The 24,724-nt window shown below is 45.5% G+C and overlaps 1 protein-coding gene across 3 annotated transcripts; it reads left to right on the top strand.

Moving 5' to 3' along the window:
- The first annotated feature begins 15 nt into the window (after positions 1-15).
- Edc3 (Enhancer of mRNA-decapping protein 3) lies at positions 16-24,121 on the top strand. Of its 3 annotated transcripts, none has more exons than XM_077698778.1 (6): positions 16-150; positions 3,623-3,723; positions 10,850-11,227; positions 14,148-14,301; positions 19,099-19,331; positions 20,498-24,121. In XM_077698778.1, the coding sequence occupies exons 3-6, from the start codon at positions 10,915-10,917 to the stop codon at positions 20,845-20,847; spliced, it is 1,050 nt and encodes a 349-aa protein (XP_077554904.1). In that variant the 5' UTR covers positions 16-150; positions 3,623-3,723; positions 10,850-10,914; the 3' UTR covers positions 20,848-24,121. The 3 variants fall into 3 exon arrangements, with proteins under 3 accessions (XP_077554904.1, XP_077554902.1, XP_077554903.1); XM_077698776.1 differs by lacking the exon at positions 16-150 and adding an exon at positions 312-731; XM_077698777.1 differs by lacking the exons at positions 16-150; positions 3,623-3,723 and adding an exon at positions 8,318-9,422.
- Positions 24,122-24,724: the final 603 nt, after the last annotated feature.

Here is a 24,724-nt window from a genome sequence, read left to right as displayed (position 1 = left end):
ACACGTCGTAGAGAAGAAACTCTGTCGTAGAGTACCGAAATAACGGCGACGAGTTATTTTTAATATTTTACTGTCTTAAAGTTTATTTCTATTATCAGTTGAAATGCTGTAAAAAGTGGTAATGTTTGAACATAACGTGACATAACCCTGGTAAGTTGAAAACGCATAAAATGCAAAAAAGGCCAATGTTCGAAAAAAATCACCTTTAAAATTGTCGAAGACTTCATCGACTTCATTTTGGCCATATACTTAAAAAAAAAAAAACAATGAGAGATAGTTTGGCAGTTGTCGGTTTTGGTTTTGTCGTGTCTTTGGCGTTAGAAAAAAGTGCAGCAGTGCAGAGTGCAGTTCGGTGCAATGGTGGATGTGAGCCTTTTGTAGTGTTGTGAAACTCGAAGGCTTCGTTTGTCGTCGTGTCTGGGAGATGAAATTGTCAGCGTTCCTCCGTGATCGTCGTTTGCACGCACCTGTGGTAGAACGAAGCTTGCTCACAGGCGATAACTGCTTCCGTGAATCGAGCACCAGGCAACAGTTACGACAATCGAGGTAGCGGGCAGGATACGAGCCATGAGTGACCAGTGGGTTGGCTGCATCGTCGATGTGGACTGCGGAGACATCCTGGGCACGTATCGAGGCAGGATCGAGAGCGTGGACACGGTCAACCAGCAGATTGTGTTGTCGCAAGCGTCCCGAAATGGAACCAAGTGTCACGTTTCTCAAGTTACCATCTGGTAAACAACCGCCACTAGATCTCGTCCACGACGCATCGTCCCTGTGCTACCTTGCATGACGCTTCTCGTCGGTTGTCTCGTTTCGTTAAAAGTTGCCCGTTCCGTGCCTTGTCCGAGAAGATGAAAATTCTCTTAAATTTCGTCCGTTTAGTTACGGTGACAAGCCACTACGCGATGGCGAGCTGACAAAACCGCTGCTTGTTATTTCGGGACAGAGTGCCTTCAAATTTAACCATCAGGTTTTTGCTGTCTATAATTTCCAAATTTACATCCGAAGTTTATGATTTCTTATAATCACGACCTCTTGCCTAGAGAGCTCGCAAAGCCAAACTTGCGCTTCATATTTAGTGTCAGAATGCCTTAACGTCAGGCTTTTACTATCATCTTCCAAATTGACATCTAAAGTTTGTTTTCTATGGTCACTGTAGTAGTAGAGAAAGAAGAAGCAGCTTAATTGGAACGGTGGCCTCCGGTCTCTATCTTGTCTTCGCCCGTCCCTTTCTTTCTTTACATAGTGCCTTGAAAGTTGACACAATCTGTGATTCTTGTTTAGTGTCAGGGTGCCTTTAAGGGCACTGAAGGCTACCAGCAAGTTGGTTTCAAACGAAATTATAACCTTGCCATAGCCATTATTGATGCCGAAAGATGCCTTTATTGCTGAAAAATCTCTCATCAAACTACGCATTTCCCTTCATTTCCCTCGCATCAATTTCATGACGCAAACAGAGGCTGCTGCAGCCACTGTTTGCGTCACTATAAACTGGAAGCAAGTGAGGCAGCGGTGATGTATAGCGGTATCGAAGCAACCGAATACAAAGCTACCATGTACCAAGTGGTTTCGTCAGTTCCATTCAAATCAGTCATGCTTCCCTGAACTCCCGTGTTCTTTGCTGCTCCAGACCTCTAAGCAAAATGTTTTTTCATGGGACCCGTGATCAGTATTGACGCTTTGTTGATGAAAAGCAGGCTGCATGTATGTTGGCGTTGAGTCGCCCACTTGGGCATGGCCCCCGCACGCCACCGCACATAGCGGCATCGCCGCCAGCATGGATGAGTAGCGCCATCCAGTGACAGCCAGGGCAGATGTTGCGTACGCCAGACATTGCACACACTTGATTGTGCTGACTTTAGCCAAAATAACCGTTCTTGCTTTTTTTTTTTTTAACGCTACAAAAGCACACAGAGGGTCATAATAAAAGTGGCTGTGCTCGCAGTACTGTACAAGGGTCACACGATTATCTGGCCGAGTATTGCACCAGGTATTGCGCCGAAACTGAAACGAACTTGTTGGCGTTTGGGGCCGCCACATGATCTATCGGCTAGGCTCCCACGTTATTGTTTCTAGCTCACTTTTTATTCTTTGACGTTCAAGCATGACACTACAACAGCTTCCAGTTAAGTTTTCATAAACTTGTGAAAATATTTGTCATGCAATTTCAACCACTTCTGGTGTAAGTTGCGCAGTATAGCCAGTAGCAGCAACACCTCTCCGCATTTTTGCCATTTTCTACCTTGCTTTAGGAAGGCTACAAATAAGGGTGGTGTATTAGTGTTCTCAGTGAGCTAATCTATCGATCAAAGCAACTTGTACTTTGCCTTCAGTGTTCCTTATTTATTGTCACAGTGCCTGTAGCATCTGACTTTTACTGTCTATCATACTCAAAATTGATATCCAAAATTTAATGATTTCTTCTGGTCATGTCTTTGTGTCTAGAAAGATAAAGGTTTTATTTTGGTCTATTGATTCATTGATTTATTTTGATCCACTGTGAGAGCAAAAAGCTTTTGCAAACCTGATGGCACGAGAATGTTTAACAAAACGGCCCCTGTTTTACAGTGCACAACAACTTTGCGGGGCTGTGTTGTTCAAGCTGGCAGTAGAGAGTTATAACATATCGGAAAAACGGTTCCGGTACGGTAACGTCTACCGTCTGGACGCCACCGCGCATGCGCAGAACCCTACCGTATACCGGAGCGACTTGGCTGGACGGCACCAAGACGTACCGTGTCCGTCATTCCAAAGCGGACGGCCGCTTTGGAAGAGTTTGGTAGACGTACGCTTGGCTCACGCCTACACGAACAGATTGTAAATATGAGATCGTTTAAGAAAAATGAGGTTGCAACAAGTGGAATCCGCGCGATCCTGACAGCTCAAGCAGCAAGCAAAACACGGTGCCGGCCCAACTGCCGTGGCTTGTGTCGTCGAGCGACGCATGTACGATAGCTTCTTTTAGGTGAAATAAAGGTGATCTGGCTACATAACTAGTATTAACAGCAACATGGGGCCCATCTACAAATCGGTGAGTGAGGAACAGGCGGTATCAGTGCGAGGGACTCTCAAATACAACGAAAAACTAGAAGCAGCCAGCCATATGTACTGAGAGCCCAGCTTGACCTGCTGGCGCCATCTATTGAGATGGAGTAGAGGTAAAATGCCCGCTTCATGTTCACGCAGTCTCTAGTTCGAATCTACGTATGGGCGTTGGATATTTTTTTTAATTATGCCTTTAGCGCTTTTGAGAACTAAAAACTAATATTTCAGCACAGGAAACGCCACAGACTCGCGAAGAATTGTCAAACGACGTACAACCCAAGTCACTCCCAGTCACGGTAGCATGTCCGGTAGTTAGTCTGCTATAACTCTTAAAACGAGCCTTCCCGGTACAGTCCGGTAATGGGTACCGCGTACCGTACCGGAACAATTTTTCCGATCTGCTATAACTCTCTGATATAAGCACCTCTGTATCGTGTTACACGAGGCTGTTAGGTGTTCGCGTGCCTTGATGCCTTGCTACGTGTTTTGCTTTCATCATTTGCACCAGTGCCTCCATTCTGTAGCATATTGCACTAACACAAAACTAACTTGTTGTTGCTCCATCTTTTGTGCTCAGTGCCCAGGATATTGTCGACCTGAACATAATCAAAGCTTGTGACAGCACTCGCAACGAATCACCGGTGGCGGTACCAGCAGTTAACGGCTGCTCCCGTAAAGGTAAACCAGTTCAGCTATGATAATTTTCATTGTGCTATTGGTTCCTGTTGCTGACCTGAGGAAGACCGAACAAATGCCGTGCATATTGTTTTTTTCTTTAGCAAACACTTTTAGGTTACTGCAAGTAGCGTAAAAGTTTAGTTTCAGCCTCGTTCTTTCTTCTTGCACTTCTGTTAAGCTTTCGATTCATGCATTTTAAGTCGAAGCAGACAGGAACATTCAGGGTAACTTACTTCCGAGACCTGGCTTTCATCTAGTATATCAGTAATATAGATTGGTATCGTGCGTGTTAAGGCAGGCAGGAACATTCAGGGGATAAATTGTTAACTCTGAGACATGGCTTTCGTCTAGTGTCTTGGTGAAATAGACTGGTACCGATGTTACCTTTAGTTGTCATTGTCCTTGAGCTGCTTGTCATCTAATTGTCGATTAAGCAGTGGGCTGTAGTCATCTGCACCATGGTCACCCTGTTTGAAGTAGGTAGTAAAATGCCACATGAACAAGTGGGCAAGCTTCTTTATCCAGCAGGGGGTATGCTGTCCTATTCCAGCTTTGTACATGCAGGTCATACACCTTAGCAGAGGTAAATCTAATGGACCTTTTCTCAGTAGCGATCTGTGCATACGCGGGCTACCGGTCTGCCATTCTTGGCAGTAGCCTGGGGCGAAATAAACACAAGGGCGGTCCCTCAGCTTGCTGCTTGGGGAGTGGCTATGCTTCCTAGCGCTGCACGTTTTCATTTCCCCTTTTCGGACATTTCGCAGTCAGTTCGTACATGCAGACAAAAAAGGCTTTCAAAGGAAAGGGGCAAAGCTGCGAGCACTTGGCTACTAGTGAGGGAGCAACGAAAATAAAAAAAAAGTGAAGAAAAAGAGGCGCTTCGGCCGCTGCAGATGACTCAAGTGAGCGTGCGCCTGCTGTCGTGACATTCATGTGAAAGGCACAGCTAATGGGTGGGTGCAAGAGGGACTGCAGGACCAGAACGTTCCGTGCACGAGTTCCCCAAAAGCCAAACATTTTTGGGGGTGTGCCTTACTGCCAGTTTAGGTTCGTCGCTGCGGCCGCTCGGAGGACCGGTACTGGGAAAAGGTCCATTAACTGTAGTTAAAATGAGATATGAATAAATTACTGTGAATTTTGTACATTTGTTGCCACTTGTCCCACAAGATTTCTGGCGCAGACCACGGGGAATTTAATCTTTCCAGGGAAAAAAGATCTCAAGAATTTCGTTCAAAATGTGCCAGTGCCCAGCATGAATTAGCATGAGTCGTAGATGTCACAAGTCATCTTAGAAAGTCAGTAGATAGCTTTCACATGACTTCATCAGCAGCATTGTGGGTTACTAGCCCGCAGCTTTCCCCACGTGAATAAGGCTGATTGGGTCAGGCTGCAGCCGTCGTCTGCTGCGCGTGCAGTCGCCGGGAATGGCATCTATTGTGACGTAAGGGAAATCTATGTGTAGGGACAAAGTTAACAAAGTGGTGTGTCTGGGCATGCAGACGTAAAAGTTATGTTGGCATAGCCACAGTGACTGTCCAGATGAGCGTGTGTCACTCATTTGAGGTCTCCATATTAAAATGTTCCCACTGCAATCTCTCCTATTCTTTATTCTAGGACATGTTGGTTAATGATTTCTCTTTGAGGAGGTCACCTGTGAGCTGTATTGTCCAAATTGGCGTGGTTTTTGTCACAAAATGTGGTCTTAAATGTCAGCACACCCATCATCGAAGTGGCATAAAGCATTCTGATACGTTGCACAAGAGTGCAGGTGTTTCTGTGAAAGCTGAGGCTACACAGGGAACGCTTATGTTGGCTGAAGCTAAGTCCCATTGTGCACTGGGAGTCAAAGGCCCGCATGATGAGAGGGAGGCAGAGTGTCGAGGTGTATCAGAGAGTTGAGCTTCACTTTGTGAAGCTCCAGCGCTTGTCTGTGTTTTCCTTCATTCTTATTCCTTGTATTTTTTGAGCTGTTTGTATGATCAGAATGAACCAACTGTTCCCACTTGAGACGTTAATTCACTTTGTGACCCTATACAATTCTTTCGTTCTTGAGGTGAGAGGTGAAACTTTCACTGCATTGGTAGTAGCACGACTAGAGAGGCGAAAACTAATTATTTTAGTGTTGATAACACCAGGAATTTTAAGTGTTTTTACAAAATTATTTCTTGTGTGGTGAGTCATCAAGAAGTAGTGCATGAAGATAGTGCGATATGAAAGGAACAAACTAGGTTCACACGAGCTATAAGTAACAATTATCAAAGTTTAAAACAACAGAATTTAGGCAGTACAAGGTTGAAAATAGCCAATAACTTGTGTGTCCCACATCAGTCCTCCAAATCCCTTCTTTAATAGCTTTCCAATGGCTATTCTTTTAAGCTTTGATGGAATTGCTAAGAGTGTGCAACACCCAGCAGGGTCCTTTGAATTTCTCAGTGACTAAAGCATCGTTTACTGCCAGACAAGTGCTGGGGGTGCACTATAAAACACTAAACTTTTTGAATAAAACAAAGTTGTATTTTGTCTTCATGGCCTTTTTAAGGAGGTGGGCTCGAAGTAGTACCACTATTGCCTTTAGGAGGCACACCTAAGGCTCAGCCCATGCACACTACCAAAAGCAATGTAAGGCAGCCCACTGGCCCTGAGCTTTAGGCCAAAACTGTACAAGCTGCACTCATTAAGAAAGCAGCCAGGGAAACTAGGCCCCTTTTCATCGATTCCCAGAGAAAACATCCCTTGTAAATCCCCGAAACTCCACTTCCTAGAGACAAACAAAACCCTTTTAGGGGGGGACATGGCTCTGAAAACAATTTCTTTCAATTTTAAGTAAAGTCTGTGAAACTTGTCAGGCTTGCTGCTTTTTTTCCCCACTGATTTCAAATATGCCATTATTTTTCAAGTCAGTCAATTAGTTCCCAAGATAATGAGTCATTTTTGCAAGAACAATGGACAAAACAGTGTTAGCCATAAAACTGTAATCTTTATATTTTCCAATACCATGAACCCTGGTGAGTGCAACAGGAGAATCAGTTTTTTTGATGCACTGCTCGGAACTAATTTTACAGCTCATTAAACTTTGGTGTTTGAAATGGGCCTTTGAAATGGTTCCTTGCCGTTGGTGCCACCAAAAGCTTATTTAAATTAAAAGGTACTGTTTTAAGAGCGGTGCCCTCTTTAAGTTTCAGTCTTAAATGAAAAATTGGACCTCGTAAAGCTCGTTCACAAAAGCTGCTTTGTTTGCAGAGAAATCAGTGGGAAAAGCAGGCACTTTTCTCATTTCTTTTCTATTTCTGTAGGATGGAGGGTAGGCTGTCGCGCATCATAAGCGATGTAGCAGTGCATTTGAGCAGCAATTGTACATTTACCCATGAAAACTGTATTTTTTCAAAGTAAAAGCACGTGTGCCCTTTCCCGAATTCTTCTTAACCTTTTCTCCCAGTCTCCTCACATAGTGCAATTTGTGATGTCATGATCTGCAGTGCGAGGTGTAGATTGGGGTGGTGGCACTCGTTTTTGACAGTGTAGCTGTTCTTTGTTGAGGCTTTCATGGGACAGAATGTGGTAACGCAGTCGCAGCGATGTGGAGAGGGCATAGCCTAGCAGGGAAGAGAGCAAGCGCCAAGCACACATGCACCAGGTCAAAAGAATGCTCGAACGAGATTCTTATATAGGCAAAGCATTTCTAAACTATACTAAATCTGATGGCAGTGTTTATACTTGTCAACATTGTTGACCGAAAAGAAAACATTAGGCATACTTGAGGCAAGGTGTCAATACATAAGTGATACTTGCCTTGTTCCTTTAATTAAAAATATATGGCTGATTGATTTTTGCTATAGCATATACAAAAATACGCCACGGAAAAACTATGATGATGATGATGCTCAGCAGCTTCCCCTTTGTAACGGGGTGGCGTTGTACAGTGACCTTGGTCGTGCCGCCACAGTGCAATCACTTCGTCATGAAAAAAAACAAAGCCCTTTATGGTATTTTTGTGCTAGTCTGACTTTTGTTCGGATGTCTTCCCAGCTTCTTCTCTGTTCTTTTCCCACCAACATTGTAAACTTCTTTTACTAACCCCTGCTCCTTTCCAGTTACTAGGGCAAATTGTAGTCTGGAGTCGCTAGGCCATGTTTCAACCACTCTCGCTGCGTTTATGCGACTTTGTTCAGTAGAAAAATAAATTCGAAAACGCTGTTTTTTTTTCTCTGCATCCGCCTTGCCGATTATCTAGGGCGTATCGTATGAAGTCAAAATGAGGTGGGCTTGGCTTGACTGTACTACTGCACGGCTCACCGGCCCTCCCAACAACGGTCGGTCCAGCGTTTAGTTGACTGGCCTCCCGTGGGTCGTCAGATTTTGTTCGCTAAGTTGAAATTAAGCCACGACACATTTGTGCCTGGAAGAATGTGCCTTTTGTTGGTTAGTTTGCGGGCTGTACCTAGGGTTGCCACCCCTTCCCTGAAAAAAAAAAAAAAAAAAAAAAAAGACGGCCCTTTGAGAGGGGGGGGAAGGAGGGGGGGCGTGGTATATAGAATGTTTAATTTGTGTTGAAAAAAAAAATTGCCATGTTTTTGCCGTGCAGTGCCATTTATTGTAGCGTTTTCTTAGAGAGAAATCAACATAACGTTTGTACTGAAAGTGATTGAGAGATTGGTTATTGATCTGTATGTGCTTCACTGAAAAGTAACCGCAATTACTGACCGCGGCGGCAGCATTTCGTTGTTTTGTTCCTTCCTTGGGTCCCCCTCCATCTCAGGCAGCGCGCCCGCCCGCTTATTTTCTCTGCTCGTGTGTCTTTGCGCAGCTTGTCGACACATATTTATCATCTTAGTTGTTGAATGGACGCTTATAAAACACCAAAACGGATGCATAATCATAGCACAAAGGCCAAAAAACCGGCCAATGACGGCCGGTTTTAAGTATAGACCGGCAACCGGCCCGCTGTTTAAAAAAACGGTCGGGCTGGTCCAAAACCGGGCAGGTGGCAATCCTAGCTGTATCAAGCTCTAAATTCAAGTAGCTAGTATGCTAGTAGAAAAATCTAAGGCTAGTTGAAGGCAGGAGAAGAGTCAATGAAGTTAAAATAGGGACAAAGGAATTAAAATCAACTGAAACTTTATTGTACGGCGTAAAACCAAGTTGCGGAAAGCACTTCTTGCGCCAGGTGAACTAGTACAGCGGCCAGCAGCACGACCACACATTTGCGAATTACTTTTCTGCCTAAGTATAATGCAGTCGCTAGAGGTTATATATTTGTGGGGAATTTGGGAGACGCTTACTGCATGAGCGTTGTTCAAGGAATAGTTATCTTATGTAGTTGGAATACTAAAACTAAATAAAAATGTAAACAGGCTATACAATACTTACTTTATATTTCCTCTCCCAGCAGCGCTTGCTGGTGGTCTAGTGGTCTGGAGCTTTAGGTCCATTGTTTTGCAAATCACAAGTTCAATCCCCGTCAGCGCTTTTTTTTTAAGTTGGTTGCTTTGTTTTGGGGCAATGTTTTTTATACTGATTTCACCATTTTTGCGCTGCAATGTTCATTGCCCAGGCTACGAACGAGTTTGCAGAGTGCATGCAGACTGACACTGATGCACTGGCAAGTTCTCATTGGCGTGGTGTTGCCATGAGCACCGAGTGCTTGCAGGCACAGTCCCGAATCAACAGACGCTTGGCCTGCTGCGCACATGACTCTTACGGTACAGGCACGAGCCAGGGAAGCTCCAAAGGTTGGGGAAAAGCGCATCGCATTTGAGCATCTTCGGTGATGCGAAGGGTATTCATCCACTGCGTACGCTTAGGCTAGTGATCGTTACAATTCCAAGCCGTGCTGGCAGGCTAATGTGACGCATTTTACAGCCGATAACATGGCAGAAGCGGGGTATGCCGATTACTGAGACATCAAGAATGCCCAGCCAATGATAACGTTGGATGCAAAGCATGTTGTTTCACAGAAGTGAAACCGAAACTGGTTTGAATTCTAATCTTGGACATCGTCCAATCACATCACATCTTGTATTGATGTCACGGCTTTAGTTGGTGCGGCCGCAGCAGACCAAGCATGGTAGTTTTTCTTCTTTCAGGCTTTATAAAATAAATATCGCCTTTTCGGCCGGATAAATGGTGAACATTTGTTTTTTTTAGCCAGTCTACACAGTGCAAGCAAAAACATAAACTTGACAGATTCACTTTAGTGTCCCTTTAAAGCCAAGGGCTTCTGGAGGCTAGATGGCTCCCTCACTGAAGACTGGACGGATACCTTTGCACTCCGTTGCATTATGTCGCATGGTTTCTGTTTCCGTGCCATAACCTGTGCACTGTTCTTCCCGTACCTGCTCGCGGATAAGCGTTTTTGTTCACAAGCAACCCGCCCAGTCTCCAAAAAGCAATGCACTCCCTTTGGTATTACCAAGAAATTTTTCCCTCGTGATCACCCACTTTCAGATTCTGTAAGTATCTAAGGACATCCTTGCGTGCATCCTTTTTTCTAGTTTGTCGCCGCTGATTCTTTCACATAATTTTTTATTGCCTTGGTCGTTTCCCCTGCACTTCCAGGTTCCATATCGTACTTTGTCCTGAGCCTTCTGGTTCTTTTTCTCCACTGTGTGGCCACACTTTTCATGCAGCGTTTGTGACATTAAGTCAGTGAAGCTGGGCTAACTTTTAGTTTACTGAACTAATGTTGCTGTGTGTTGTGCAGGATTTGCCACCTAGTCATGTTTATTTTGTTCTTAAAATTCGATAACCTTCTCAACTTGCATTTGTTTCGGGATCAACCAGGTTTGTCACAAGTTATTTCTGACTAGTTTTAACGCTAAGAACAGCTAGATGTTTAGGCTGACGAGAGTAGCTTGCTGCCATGGTTGCACCACACAGTTGAGTGTGGGATGCGACTAACCACAATGGTGCAGATAAACAAATTTTTAGTAAAGCAACAAACTGCCATGGTTGCACCACACAGTTGAGTGTGGGATGCGACTAACCACAATGGTGCAGATAAACAAATTTTTAGTAAAGCAACAAAGTAGATGTTGTTAGCTTCACACGTAGTCCTCGTCCATGTGCCCCGCGACTTCACCTTCCGTTCAACAGCGCGTCTTTCCCTTTCTGCTGCACCATCATGCAGATGCCAAGAAGAAAGTCACCACTCCGAAGAAAGCCGAGGGCCAGCAGCAGCGGCGAGGACCGACGATGGCCATGCGCTGCCGCGACGATGCCTGCTTCAACGCCCCCGTTGACCTGGCCGCGTTCGAGCAGGACTTTGACTTTGAGAAGAACCTGGCCCTGTTTGACAAGCGAGCCGAGTTTGACGCCATCGATGCGGCACTGTCGCTGCAACACACGCCATGCCACGACCCCACAGCACAGCAGGGCAGGGTGGGTGGGCACATGGTGGGCACGCCACCGAGCTACCGCTGCGACGAAAACATCCTGGGAGGAGGAGTGGGCTCCTCCGTGTGCCGCATCCGGGTGCCTGGCAAGCACGAGATGGACTACGTCACAGGTGAGTGCGGGGCAGACAACCGAGGAAGGGAGAAGCAGCTGACTAAAGTCGGCTTTGAATGGGGATCGGGTTATGACCGTTGTCCAAGCGTGTATTATTCCTGTTTAATCAAGTGGGCTTCAGTGTCCTGTAAACAATTGAAGTTGTGAGCACCCTGGATTATTCGGACTTTTCCAGGAATCCACCCTATAACCAGAGGTTTTCCCAACTGTTTGATCAGTCTTTCATTTGGGTGACCCGGTAAGCCCTGAAAAGTCAGGCATTTACATTTTGTGCCCTCAAGAGTTTGTGCCTTCCTGAGAAACTGGGGGAAGGGACAGATGTATATTGTGGGAATTGTGGAAACCCGCAATCCCGACTCTGTATGCGGTCAGTGCTCCGAGACCCACGCGGCCCTTCGACGACGGTGCGGCTTGCACAATAGTGTGGCAAGTACGGCGGGGTTAGCTTGTGCCCCAGGAGGTGGCGCCACCACCGCTTCGGCACGCTTTGAATAAACCCTCCTTGGAGGCTGGCGTCGGTGGCCTTTGTCTCTTGCCTGCCTCTCACGCTGGCGTTGTCTGCGTGGAAGCCGCGTGTAGAGGATCATCCGAGTCAGACTGGCACCCGCTTCATTTTTCCCTCTCCTACTTGCTCTCATAAAAGGCTATGGAAGCACCAGAACTTGGCTAGCCCTGCTTTTTCTTTCTGTGGTACACAGCCCCTACCGACATCTTAATTAAGTGATCATTATTATGCCCTGGGCGCTGTAATCATTTCACTTGGCCCTTGCTCGCAAGCAAGGGCAAGAACATGACAAAGAAAGCTGGTTTTGTCAAAAATAAAGCTTTGTTTTGTGGTCACAGAGCACTCCAGCTTGGCCTTAGCACCAGAGAAAAGGAATACTGCTGCAACCATCGCTTCATCTGGATAAAAGTTTTTGCGTTGAAAGGAACTTGAGATCTAGTGACCAACAGATGGAAAAGTTCAAGGGCTAGACACACCGTTATTTGAAAACACAATTTTGAGAATTGGAAAGTTTGAAATACTTGGGGCATTAACTTTGCAATGTTGCAACTGACCTAATGAAAATTGTTAGCTTCTAAACAGATATAAATTTTATTAGACAAAGATGGCTTGTGTAAGGATATTATGCAGGTGCTTCAGGTTTTTTTTCCACTGTGCATAGCTGGGCTGTTTTTGTGGTGGGATTTGTATAGGTAAAAGTCCATGTTTGGAAACATTGTTCCGGCTGACATTTGTGCAGCTTTGCCACTAAAGTGAGGTGGCTTCTTGCACTCTTGTGATAGATTGCAATTCTACGTCCGCTACTATGAATACAAACCAGATTGTACCCAATCACGTTTGACCATTTAAAAACAGTCTTAGAAAGTGCTTTAGAAAGATTGCAGAAAAACAGATCTAAGGGGAACATGTGCTAATTTGCTTGAGTTTTTGTTCATGTGTCATTAGTCACTGAATGCCACAATTTATACCTTCATGGCTGTGTGACACCTAAACCTCTTGAATGTTCATTCTCAAATACGACTGAACTGTGCACTTCGTAAAAAAGTGCTTGTACCCACGTAGATGGGAAGCCACAGTAAAGATTGCAGCAGGCATATTTTGCAATTATTCTATGTGAATCACTCGCAGATTGCTTGCAGTCTTCGTGCTGTAATTCTAGCACTCATGGCACCTGTTTAGGTATGAATTTGTTGTTTTTTTACAAAGCAGCATTTTTTTTTGTGAATTATACTTTAGGGCTTGCATGCAAGTACAGTTCATGGCTTAATTCGCGTGGTGCAGGCCATAGAGTTTTATACAATAATAACTAGAGGGAAAACTGGCACTAGTGTCAACACAAACACCGAGGTGCTTACGCTTCGATGGGAATGATGGGTAATTCTGGAACTGGATTGGGTAGGATCGAAATGGGCCGATGGCTGGGTGATTGGTGTTTTCTGACAAAAAAAACTCTTATTGCCCAGTTCGCCATTTACAAATTACATGGCGAACAAGAAAGTTAGCGACCAAAAATTGGTTTTGTACGAAATTAAGCTGCACGTTTAAATAAAAAGCTGATGCCGAGTCGTCGAGGAGGTTTGTGGAGTAGGTTTGCCATTTGCCACCAACAACAGCAGGACGCGGACTTCTTTAAAAACTATCTGTAAAAGTTTCAGCGCTTATAGATTTTAATACTAAGCAAAGTTTAGTGCCTTAAAAAAAAAAAAGGAAACTGATTATTTTTAGAGAAGTTATTCTAGCCCGAATTAGTGACATTCAACAAACTGCATTCCTATCAGCCGCCAGTACTGCTGGTCTACGTTGTAGGAGCCGGCGTGTGCACGAAAAGTGTGGCTGTTCCAAGCAGTTCGCAACCGTCATCAGCTTCAAAAATACGTTGCTGTCCCGAATTAGCAGTGCTGCAACTCCTAATTCGTAGGCAACTTCGCCACATACAGAGCCGTCATTTGTGTTTTCATGCTCGCTGTGCCGGCAATGAATACATCACCCACCCGATCCGCAACTATAGTTGCAAAACATTTCCACTCAGGGCGGCGTCAGTGCGTGTGCAGCATTCAGTTCAAGGAGAAACACATTTTTGACTGCTTCTTCCAACATAGTCAAATGCATTCATGCAAGTCCAAAACGAAATCGAAACTGGCTGCACGATTCAATCCATAATAACTTCTGCAAGCCATCGTGTGCCAATCCGAATCCAGAACTACCCATCATGCCCACCGCGGTGGACTATCGCAGCGCCAAGATTCCTCTCTGGTTGTTATTGTATGAAACTCTATGGTGCAGGCAGCATAAAAATACCTCTTGTTCTACTAGTGTGGGTAGCGGCTTCCTCTAGTGCGGATAACTCTTGTATTTGTGTGTGTAGTAGCTAGGTTCCTTTGGTGTGGGGGGCTGACGCTGTGCCTCCCTGCAGACACGGGCCTTCTAGTGCCAAACGTGAGCGTGCAGCTGCGCCAACAGATCCTGGATTCAGCCGTGCTGTGCGGCTACAGTGCTGAGCGCCAGCTGGAGATGCTGGGCCGTGCGGCGTCCGAGATGGTGCTGCAGTTGCTGGGCGGATGTCGCCGGTAAGTGACTTACTTGCCCCTGCTGCCACTTCCACTATTTGTCTGTGGCCCGGTGGAATCAGAGGCTCCCAGCATGCTCCTTTCAGCTGCAATTTGAGCAGGGTATCCAGAAATTGAGGCAGAATGCAACAGCCCCGTAGGTACATGAGGCTGGGTTCTGAAACCTGAGGTTGGCCCCAGTGCACCCAACCTGAGTGTTGTTTCGGTGCGCGAAATAGCCGATGGGAATTTCTGGATTGAACTGCAGCTTTTGCAGCTGACGGCGGGGGCACAAATTTAAAGGCCAACTGCAACAAAAATTTACCGGACCCAAGTTTTGTATCGACGTGTGGTATACACCACTAATGTCTCTTGTGACTTAATTTTAAACTCCACACGTGCGCAGTACTTTTATTAGAACCATTCGAAAACATGCCACTTCAACCGACGCAGCACCTAGTAGAGTGTCGCCACAACTGGTTCCCTCTGCGGCGAACTTCCGGATGTAACGTTCCAGTCAGGACTCCCGTCCTGCCGTTGTCTCTCCTCAGTAGCCCTAGTACGTGTGACCTAGCATGGGTGAGCCGCATAATTCGCACCTCTTGCATAAACAATTGCTTTCGCGCATTTCCGAAATGCGAGGCGATGAAAAAGCTCTCAGTTGCCAAGACAAAAAGAGCAAACTCGAAGAGTGCTGGGGCTTCCCACTGGTAGATTTGATGCGATACACTGTTGGCGAGCGAGTATGGCAGTTGCACAGTGGCTGATTTCGTGGTTGCGATGGCCGCAGCAGGCTCCCAGTCGACTCTACGAGCATGCGAGACGCAAGTACGGCTTACGCGAGACGATACACTCTTGGCGCGGCTGGTCGGTGCATCGGGCGCACGAACAAGTAAGGCAGCTGGGCAGTGCACTGCAAACTCGCGGCCGGCTGACTTTATTAGTGCACAATAAGCAAGAACGGCGGACGTGAAACGATTTGCTGTTGTCGCAGCCGGTAAGGGCGCAAACGAGTACGGCAGCTAGCTGTGTGGCGCACTGCACGATCGCGGCCAGTCAACTCTTCTAGGGCGAGAGTATGGCTGACGCAAGGCAATATTCTGTTGTCACTGTTGTCGCGGCCGGCCGTGGCGCGAACAAGTACAGCACGCGGCACTTTGCGCGGAATCGATTCAATTCAAACAACTTCGTCAAAAAATAAATGCAAACTAGCCACTGTTGGAAACATTTCGCTCACTGATTAGAAAAAAAAAGACTTGGCAGTATGGATAACGAGGTAGGCAGCATTGAGTCTTAAGTGACGCCAGCGAAGACACTGCAGTGCTTTTGTTACTGCTTGGCATTTTATATAGGCGGGCATCATTATGTACAGATTTGTCGCGGGAACCCTGCTGACAGGAACAAAACTGCCCATGTAAACAAAAATAATAAAATTCTGGATTTGAATTCTTATGTGCAGCCGACATGTTTCAGCGCTTTCTTCCTGCGGTAGATTTTTGTTTGTTTGTTTTCTGCTGTCACAAACACAGGGGGGTTCGATCAGCACAGCCAATATGCTCACTCTATTCGTGACTGATATGTCACTTCCGGCCGGCCGTAATGGCCCCCGTTTTTCTTCAGTTTTGGTTTGAAACGAGCAGTTTTGGTCTTCATTTACGATGCAGCTATGCATATTTGGCCCTCCAAATTTTGCACGTAGGACCTTTTAAAGTATTACTACCAGAAAACAGTGCATATAAGGGGCCAAAAATTTCATTGCAGCTGGCCTCTAAAGATGAAATTATATCTCAGAAAGTTGGGGACACGATGTTGGCCATGAAATTGGCTTGTTTGTATAACCGTATTTACTCGCATAATGATCGCAGTTAAAAAAAAAATACAGTAGAATCTCGATGATACGAATCTCGCGGGACCGCGAAAAATATTCGTATCATCCGAAATTCGTATGAACCAACACAGACCAAAAAATTGAGCGCTGAAAAAAGTTTTCGTTTATTTTTTTTCTTACTTTCGCGTGAACAAATCCGTGATTTTTTCTGGTTTTTTTAAACCCCCACGTCACAAAGCAGTCCTTTCTGGCGCGCGTAACGCTTCGCCTAGCTTCGCGCTTGTCTCCTCACTCCCGGTGTCCAAGCTCGCTACACGCCGCAACAGTCAAGCGTGAACCGCATGGTGCGTTTTTGCACGCGATTCGGACGCCTCGGCTTTGCGCGCGCTGTATTTTCACGGCCGCATCGACGATTTCGCGCCCGCGGTACCTTACCCGCGGTATCTCCTACCTCGGTCAGAAAAAGACGCTGACGACTTGCGAAACGCTCGAGACAGCCCGCTGGCTCCGCCCGAGATGTTTAGGCTTAGCACTCCGGCAGATATTTTATGGGCGCTTTCACTAGCGGCGCGGATGGTATTTTATAGTACCGTTTTCGCCAACTTTATAAGCTCCTTTACTGCACAAGAAACTTCGTGTCTGCCTTGAGCGGCATTTTAAAGAGCGGCTAGAAGCAGTCGCTCAAGCGGCCGTGCCACTTCGCGGCCGAAGCCGCCGCCATGTTGCCGCCGCCGGCCGCGGCGCACGCAGCGTGCGAGAGGTTTCGCGGCGCGCATGGGGCGTGCGGGGCGCGTTTTCGCGAGCAGAAAACAACAGCCCGGCCGTTTCTGGAGAAAAAAAAGTGACAAATGGGGAGAGAGAGCCGTCACTTGCTTGTTCGGCAGTCGGGCGCCTCGCCGGCTCGTTCGTATCATCCGCCGGGCCGCGCAGGTCCGTTCGTAACAGCCGAAATTTTTCCCATTGCAAACAATGCAATTTTGCCGGGTCTTTTCAGAAATTCGTATCATCCCGAAATTCGTATCACCCAGAATCGTATCATCGAGATTCTACTGTATATGTAAATTTAGGGGTGCATTCATTACGCGGGGTAAATTTTTCGCGAAAACCTTTTAAGCACAGAAAACCCAAGCAAGTTGTGGGTCAAAATTTTTACGATAGGTCTCATGAACATAATAAAAATTATCGATATAAAAACTCCGCACAGCGCTGCCAGCCGCTTTGCAGTGTGACGCAAAATGCAGTGTTTTCATGAATTACGGAACGTGCCGGACCGAGTTTGCTGCGAGGTGACAACAGGGAGACCAATGAGTGGCTGCCACTATCAGTGTGAGACATCTCAAAACAGACATGGGGGCTGATGCAGGAAGCTGAGCATATTTTAAGTGCGAATGCACTTTATAAGCGACCCCAAACCATCCACCGCCGGCGGCGGCGGCGGCGTCCGCAGTGCTCCTCTATATTTAAAAAAGAAACAGCATCCGGCGCCAGGTTTCGATCCGAGGACTTTGCGGCCGCAGCGCGACGCTCTACCGACCAAGCCACGGACGCGACGCTGATATCAGTGTTAGTGACGCGCCTTATATCTTTAACGCATTCAAACTACGTCGTCAGCGGCGTGCGTTGGCGACTCAGCGGCGTTATAGCGGCTTGATAACTGCGTGGTGTACACGTGATACTACAAACCCGATGGAAGAGATGGAAGAGAAGGCGGCGAGGCGGTGGGCTGCGGGGGCCGAGCGCAAGCGCCACAAGCGGGCCGACAACCGTGCATTCGCACTTTCACATTCTCCCCCTCGGGGAAATGCGGGGGAATTTTTTTTTCTTTATTTTGTGACTACATTAGGTGCATTTAGGGAGAGTTTCTTCCTCATCAATATTGAACGCATGCTTGCCATTATCGCTAATATCGGCAAGTCTGCGGCAATAACGTAGCCATGTCCGCTTTGAAAGGGAAGGAAACAGAGGTAAGCATGACCATCATCAGCCAGACTTGGCACACAATACGACATATTGCTGCGGAAAGCTCAGGGTGCGTTCATTGTGCAGGAAATTTTAAAAAAAATTGAATTTTGACGACGAACTTCGGGGTGCGATCATTACGGGAGTGCGATCATTGTGCGAGTTAATACAGTAAATGGTCTTATGTGTTCTCCTATCAGTTCCACCAACAATATCTGGTCTTCTGGCTTGTATGTTGCATCAATGGATGATGATGAGGTGTAATTTGTTTTTCGTTTTTCTCTTTACTCTCCTCACTTTGTTTTGTGGTTTAAATTGGAGACACACTGCAAGCCGCGTGACTCTTTTGTTTTAATTGAAAGAAAGAATTTTTTGTGGTTTCAGCATTTGTTTGATGACAAAAAGTGCTGTGCTGGTTTTGATATAAATAAGTAAGGCCGGCATATTTTGGTTTGATGAGCTTTTCACTACTCGTCACATTAAGGGGGCACACTGGTCTTAAACCGAAAAAGTTTATTTTTGCATTTATGATGATGAGCCATATGTAATTTTTCCTTCTGATTGTAGATATAAACTTTGTTTTTGTGTAAAACAACTACATCCAAATTTATTTGGATTTTTATATTTGAGTTTTTTGACAGCCTTTGTAAAAAAACTGCTGGAGAGATGCAGCTGAACAAGATACCAGCCAACTGTACACAAATCAAGGAGTGCAATAAGTTAACTAACAGTATCATTCTGTCTGGTCTGTAGCAGAAGTTACGTTTGAAATTTGGGCTTGAAAGATCGTAACTTCTGCTATAGACCAGATAAAATGATAATGTTGGCTAACATGCGCAGCAGTGTGGCTGATGAGGAACTGCAAGGGAAGCAAGAGAAGTTCGAAAATATGGTAGAAAGGTGAAACGAATGATTCACTGATGCATCATAAAAGTTGGTGAAAATCACTGGGAGGGGGGCCTCCTCCTTACAGTGAGGGTTGAGGGGATGAGGATGATGACGTACCCCGTGTGTGGGCGTGCTGTGTGCAGGCTGAACCCTGGAAACAGCCACCAGCGCCCGACAGTGCTGGTGGTGTGCGGGGGTGCCCACCGGCAGGCCAGCCAAGTGGTGTGCTGTGGCCGGCAGCTGGCCAACCACGGTGTGCATGTGCTGCTGTGGCAGCTGCCCGCGGGCCCCAGCGAACCACCCCCGGACCGGCTCTTCTCCACCGAGATGGCGCTGTTCCGGAGCAGCGGGGGCCACGTGCAGCAGACCATGGCCGGTCAGTCAGTCTGATATATATATATATATATATCTCTCCCCCTCCTTTCCCCCCTTGATCGGCACTCAAAGAGCACTGGCTGAACACTGAGCCTTTATGCAGAGCCTTTGCCCCTTGCAAGTATGTCTGTACCTGCCAGAAAGGTAAAAGAAAGTAACATTTCAGGATGTTATTCATGTGTTATTGCCGTCCACGTGTGCTGCCCATGCAGCACTACACGTAAATACTCTATTCAATCAGCTTCCTTAAATATATACTGTTCCATTTGAACAAACTTGTGGTCCGTCCCCAAACCCTGAGTTTGATTCACTGTATTCACTTGTCTTGGAGAATTAAAAACAAAATCTCCCACTTTTGTTTCCACAGTAATTTTTTCTTTGAATTCCAACTAGTGTTAGCATATGGGAAAAAAAACCTAAAGGTGCTTATTGATTGCTAATTGCAGTATCACGCCTGCAAAAAAACAAAAAAATAACATTTTAGCACAGCTCCACACCTGACGAAATTGAGGCATTCCAGGTCATCAGAATGTACAGTCGTAAGTTTTGTGACATAAACACGGGAGCACGTGCCGCACAGTACATGCAGAGCGGTGCAGCGATAGGTTGGTGAACTTCCATAGTTCGTACATTTGGCGGATCCACCCCCTGACAACGATTGGTTGTGCTGTTGTCTGCTGTGGTAGCTACTTCAGTTATGCGGAAAGGATTCCAGAGAATACATGTGTAGCTAAGGGCTTTTCATCAAGCACGAAACCCAGCAAGAATTATCAAACGTTTGATTTTTGCTGCCTGATTAGGCTATAAGAATGCGTTATCCTCATGTCTTCATATTTCCAGATGCCCTGGCATAACTAATGCAGCAGGGAGGCGCGCGATAAAGCGCTTTCAGGGAGTGCGCCCGCTAAACACGCCAACTGCGATAGCGCGCCAGCCTCTCACCAGAGCGATCTACATGTACTGATTGGCACGCGCTCGCATGTTTGATGCCATAAAGCTTTTGACTGTACTGTCTTCAACATATATATCGGGGCTGTGCATGCATGCAACAAGTTTGAAATTCTTGCTGTTGGCCTCTCAAGCTGAGCTTTGTTCCAATTCCCTAGTACTACTGCTAACACATCTGCCTTTCATGATAGACTGTGTTTGGGTTCCTTGTTCACGCAGAGCTTTCTGGCAAACGGGTGGACATAGTGCTGGTGGGTTTGGACTCTGTGGACGGCCTGTGCCGGGCCGACCCGACGGCCGTGGCGACCATGGCCAACTGGGTGCAGCAGAGCAAGGCGCCCGTGATGTGGGTCGACCCGCCAGCCTGTGGCAATGCGCTCGCCCCTCCTCCACAGTGGGTGCTCATGCCCGTCCTGCCTCTGGCCATGGACGCCAGCGTAGTGGCCTCGGCGGGCCTCTACCTGTGCGACCTGGGCATCCCGCACCGCGTCTTTCAAAAGCTCGGCGTGGAGTACCCCTCACCGTTCGGCTCCAAGTTTGTCGTCGTGCTTCACGCAAAGAAGCCCTGATGGGCTGGACGCAGGGAGTGCCACTTGGCAGAGCTGGAAATTCTGGCTGAGACAGAGCTTGTACATAGAAACTGCTTGTACATAGGAACATTGGAGCAGCTTAAGCTGGCCCGTTTTGTATTGGAGATGCCAGTACCGGTGCAAGGGACAGATCGTTGATCATGGCGCCTCTTGGAAACAGATAGACATTGTTGCACATGGAACGCATGTGTTTACCGAAATGAGTGTAACAGTGTTTTTAAAGAGTGTTTGTACCCTTTTTGAGAGCCTTGGAAAGGAGCTCAACTGAGTGACAACTGACATAAGCAGAGCATTGAAGCTGAACACCGACAGCTCTGCGCATAAGTCTGCTGTCAGCGTTCTGTTTCTTGGTAGCATGAGTAATTTACATGAGCCAGGCATGTTCAACTTCAGAAAGCAACACTATTTTTAAATTTCCGTTTTGTGGAAGCCTGCCAAGTTCTCAATCTGGGTTCTCCTGTAGCTTTGGATGCATGTGTTGTGAGCTTACAAGTTGCCATTTAAAATTAGTAAAAAAAAAAGAGAAAAAAAAAATGAAATCTGGTTTATGCACGTACACGTTTTACTGTGTGCAAGGACCTTACCTAAAAGGCTGATGATCTGTGTTAGTATATGACTGGTGGTCTTCATTTCACTGTACTCATCACTCTTAATGTGTTGTTCATAGGTTGTTTCAGTCATATTGTGTTTATGTTTTCTTTTCTTTTTGTTATGTTTTTTATGTTCTTTATGCATTCATAAGCTGTTTCAGTCATCTCATGTTTGTTTCTTGTCTTTATTTCTATCTTTCATTTTTTCTTCTGTTTGACCTTACCTTTTCTAAACGAAAATTATATTGTAAAATCTCGACTGCACATCATCTGGAGAACAGAGTACAGTTCTGGGGTTACATTGTATCATGCATCAATCTGCTGTGTGTGCATATCTCTGTCTCGTTTGCTCTTCCATTGCTGTAACTGCAAGTGCATTTTTCCTTTGTTCCTGTGCGGCGTGTTGGCAGAGGTTATGTTTTGTTGTGTGTGCATTGTGTGCGTGTGTGCATGTGCGGCAATTGTAATTTTATTCATTCGGGGTGTTTGTTCCACATCTGACGCGTCGATTTCCAGTGTTCCTACCCGAGTGTGCTTATTCTCCACCGCGTTGAACTGCTCACGTCGTGTGTATATACCAGTGTTTAGGATGCTGCGTCAAGTGTCAATTTTGTGTCGTGTTATTTTTACTTTTCTTTTCTTCTGTTGCTGCACACAAGTCTGGTGTGCGTGCGTCCTAAAACTTGCCTGTTGGAAGCGGCGTGTTTTACGGTGTTAATGTTTTAACAGCGAGCGTTTGTTACCGAGGGTGCTTGACTGTGATGCTCCCAGCCTTCGTAAGTGCGGGTAGCATTACATGCATGCATCCGGGCTAGCGCGTTTTATCCAAGACAGAGATTGCAAATCATTAGTTGCAGCTGCTGACACACATCAGATAGCTGAAGTCAAATCTCTCATCTTAAGTGATTAGGTAGTGGCAACCATGAGAAATTGTGAGTAACATTTTTAACCATGCATCGTTATGTGACTCATCACAAATCTTGATTGTACAGGGCTAAGTCTTTACGCAAGTGGGTAATAGTATTATCGTTAGTGTGGGGAATCATCCTTTCTCTAGATTTCCTGGTGGAGAGAAAGTATTCTTCTGGTCAGTGAAGCTACTTAAGGTGGGTTCTATGAGCGACATCTGAGGTGAATGTAAAGATTTCTTTTTTAAGCTCTTTCAGGTGTAATGTTGCACACCCTACTTTTTTGTACTGTGTGTTCACCCTTATTGCGGCACGGTCTTTTTTTTTTTTTTTTTTAAAGAAATGTCTGACTTCTTCCTGCTCACAAACTTGATCTCTTTGTCAAATCGGGTGCAAAAACCTCGCTGCCATCTCGGACATACAGCATCTGCGCGAGTTGTGATATTGGGTTGTTGCTCTACCCTGCGGTGTACATATGTGGTCTACATGGGAGGCCTGAACTCGTTGGTGCTTTAAAAAAATGCAGAGTAAACAGTTATGACAACATTAGATGGAGTCGTGGCGCGTGTGTTCTATGAAGGAAAAAAAAAATGTTTTCGGGAAATACTTTGGTAAATTTGCTTCTGTATGTTATGTTAATTGCAAACAACTCTTTGGAACTGAAATTATTTGGCAATAGCTTGTTTCACGCAGTTTTTTCTACCTTGTTCTTGCAAGCTGTCTCTCTACCTTTCTTTTGCGCTGTGTTTTATGATGGGCGTAGTCTTTGTCAAGAGTTTTGAAGCCACGTTGGTTGTCACCTAATGAGACCTCCGAAAACCCCGTGAGAATCCGTCCTTACTTTTATAAACCGGCTGAGTAACCAAAGAACATAAATCTGCCAGCATTTAGTTTAGCTTTGAAATTTGTAATTTCTTATTACTGTCAAACTTCCAGATCAGATCTTTTTAAGCCCAGTGAGTGTCATGCAAGAACTCTTGGCGGGAACTGTGCATCATACCAAAAACATTGAATTGTCATTGTGCAGTGTGAACTTTCTTTTTTTCTTTTTTTTCTTTGCGCATTGTCTTCGACTTGGACATACAGGGCGGATTCTTGTGTTCATTACAGAAGAAGAGCTATTTGTTTTAAACAGTGCTATTTTTTTATCTGCTTTGGGTAGGGAGCTAGGGATGGCAAGGGAGGTGGGGCAAGGGGGGGTTGCTGTGATACGTTAATTAGTAATGCAAGCAATACTGCACTGCAAGAAAATCAAACCATGTAGTGATTGGATTGCCAAGCAAGCAAGTCTGTGACTCTAAAATGTTGCTCCATTGGCTTAACATAGCACCTGAACTTTTACTTGTTCTGAGATTTCCTGTTAAAAAAAAAGCGTTGAGCAGTTTCTTTTTGCTGTTGTTGTTGCTTGCTCTAAAACCATTGTATTTGACTCTTGTATCCACATTAGGACATGATCAGGCAATGATTTTTGTTTGATATTGCTCCTGGCAATGACTTTGTATTTGCATGAAATTTGTTGATTTATTTTGGTGTTGGAAAAAAATTATGACGACCATATGTTCTTCCAGCCACGGACTTGTTTGCTACTGTATAACTTACCAGTGAACGGAACAATTGGAACAATTTGGATTTATCTGATCTAGCAATTGGAATATATTCATTGGATAGGTGTGATTCAGCTAGTATTAAATTGGGATTTATATGGACCGAATCGTTCGGCAATTGGTTACCAAATAAATGAAATTCAAATTTCAACTGTCTCGCCAAGTTTATTTTCATGACCACCTGTTTGCCATGCTTGACACTGTTTGCTAAAACACTGACCATTGCCGTCATCTTCATGCTACCTCAGTTTAGGTCACCATGCTTTTTAACTAATTTTCTTTAACCCCTTGATGCCTGCTTAAGGCATATTATTTATCTACTTGGGATGGGTAATCTGTGCTGAAGCAAGAGGCGTTAGCACTGGTTGTCATACAATGGCCTCGTTCACCACCATTCATTTCAGCAGCCAAATGCTCCGCACCAGTTCACGGGAGGTGGAGCGTTTTATTACAGAGATCGAGCTCTGACAAACCACAAAGTGGACAAAATGATGCAAGCAGAAGCTGTTCCCACAGGGTAATACTTATTTTCTTTGACATAAAATTACCAGGTAAGTGCCAGCACCTACCTGGTAAAAAAAAATCGAATAAAACGTTTTGCCTTGTCCTCCTACATAAAACGCGAACTTTGTGCAAAATTTAGGCCGTCCTGTTGTATTTGTTTGTATTTGTTCCTTCTGTTTTTGTTGTTTCACATTTTGTTTTTATCATACAAACAGGCAAGCAGTTTGCTGATGCATTTCTCTTCTTACAG

The sequence above is a fragment of the Haemaphysalis longicornis genome, unplaced genomic scaffold, assembly GCF_048455015.1.
Source record: "Haemaphysalis longicornis isolate Haplotype H1 unplaced genomic scaffold, Haemaphysalis longicornis Haplotype H1 scaffold_2, whole genome shotgun sequence".
Classification (NCBI taxonomy): Eukaryota; Metazoa; Arthropoda; class Arachnida; order Ixodida; family Ixodidae; genus Haemaphysalis; species Haemaphysalis longicornis.
This window is presented reverse-complemented; position numbering and strand designations above follow the sequence as displayed.

Bases quoted from the DNA above. Each gene is read 5' to 3' on its own strand.
- Edc3 (XM_077698776.1), top strand. From the start codon at position 568: ATGAGTGACCAGTGGGTTGGCTGCATCGTCGATGTGGACTGCGGAGAC. The intron at 732-3,622 runs GTAAACAACCGC...TTTTGTGCTCAG, and splicing joins GTTTCTCAAGTTACCATCTG to TGCCCAGGATATTGTCGACC. The intron at 11,228-14,147 runs GTGAGTGCGGGG...GCCTCCCTGCAG, and splicing joins CGAGATGGACTACGTCACAG to ACACGGGCCTTCTAGTGCCA.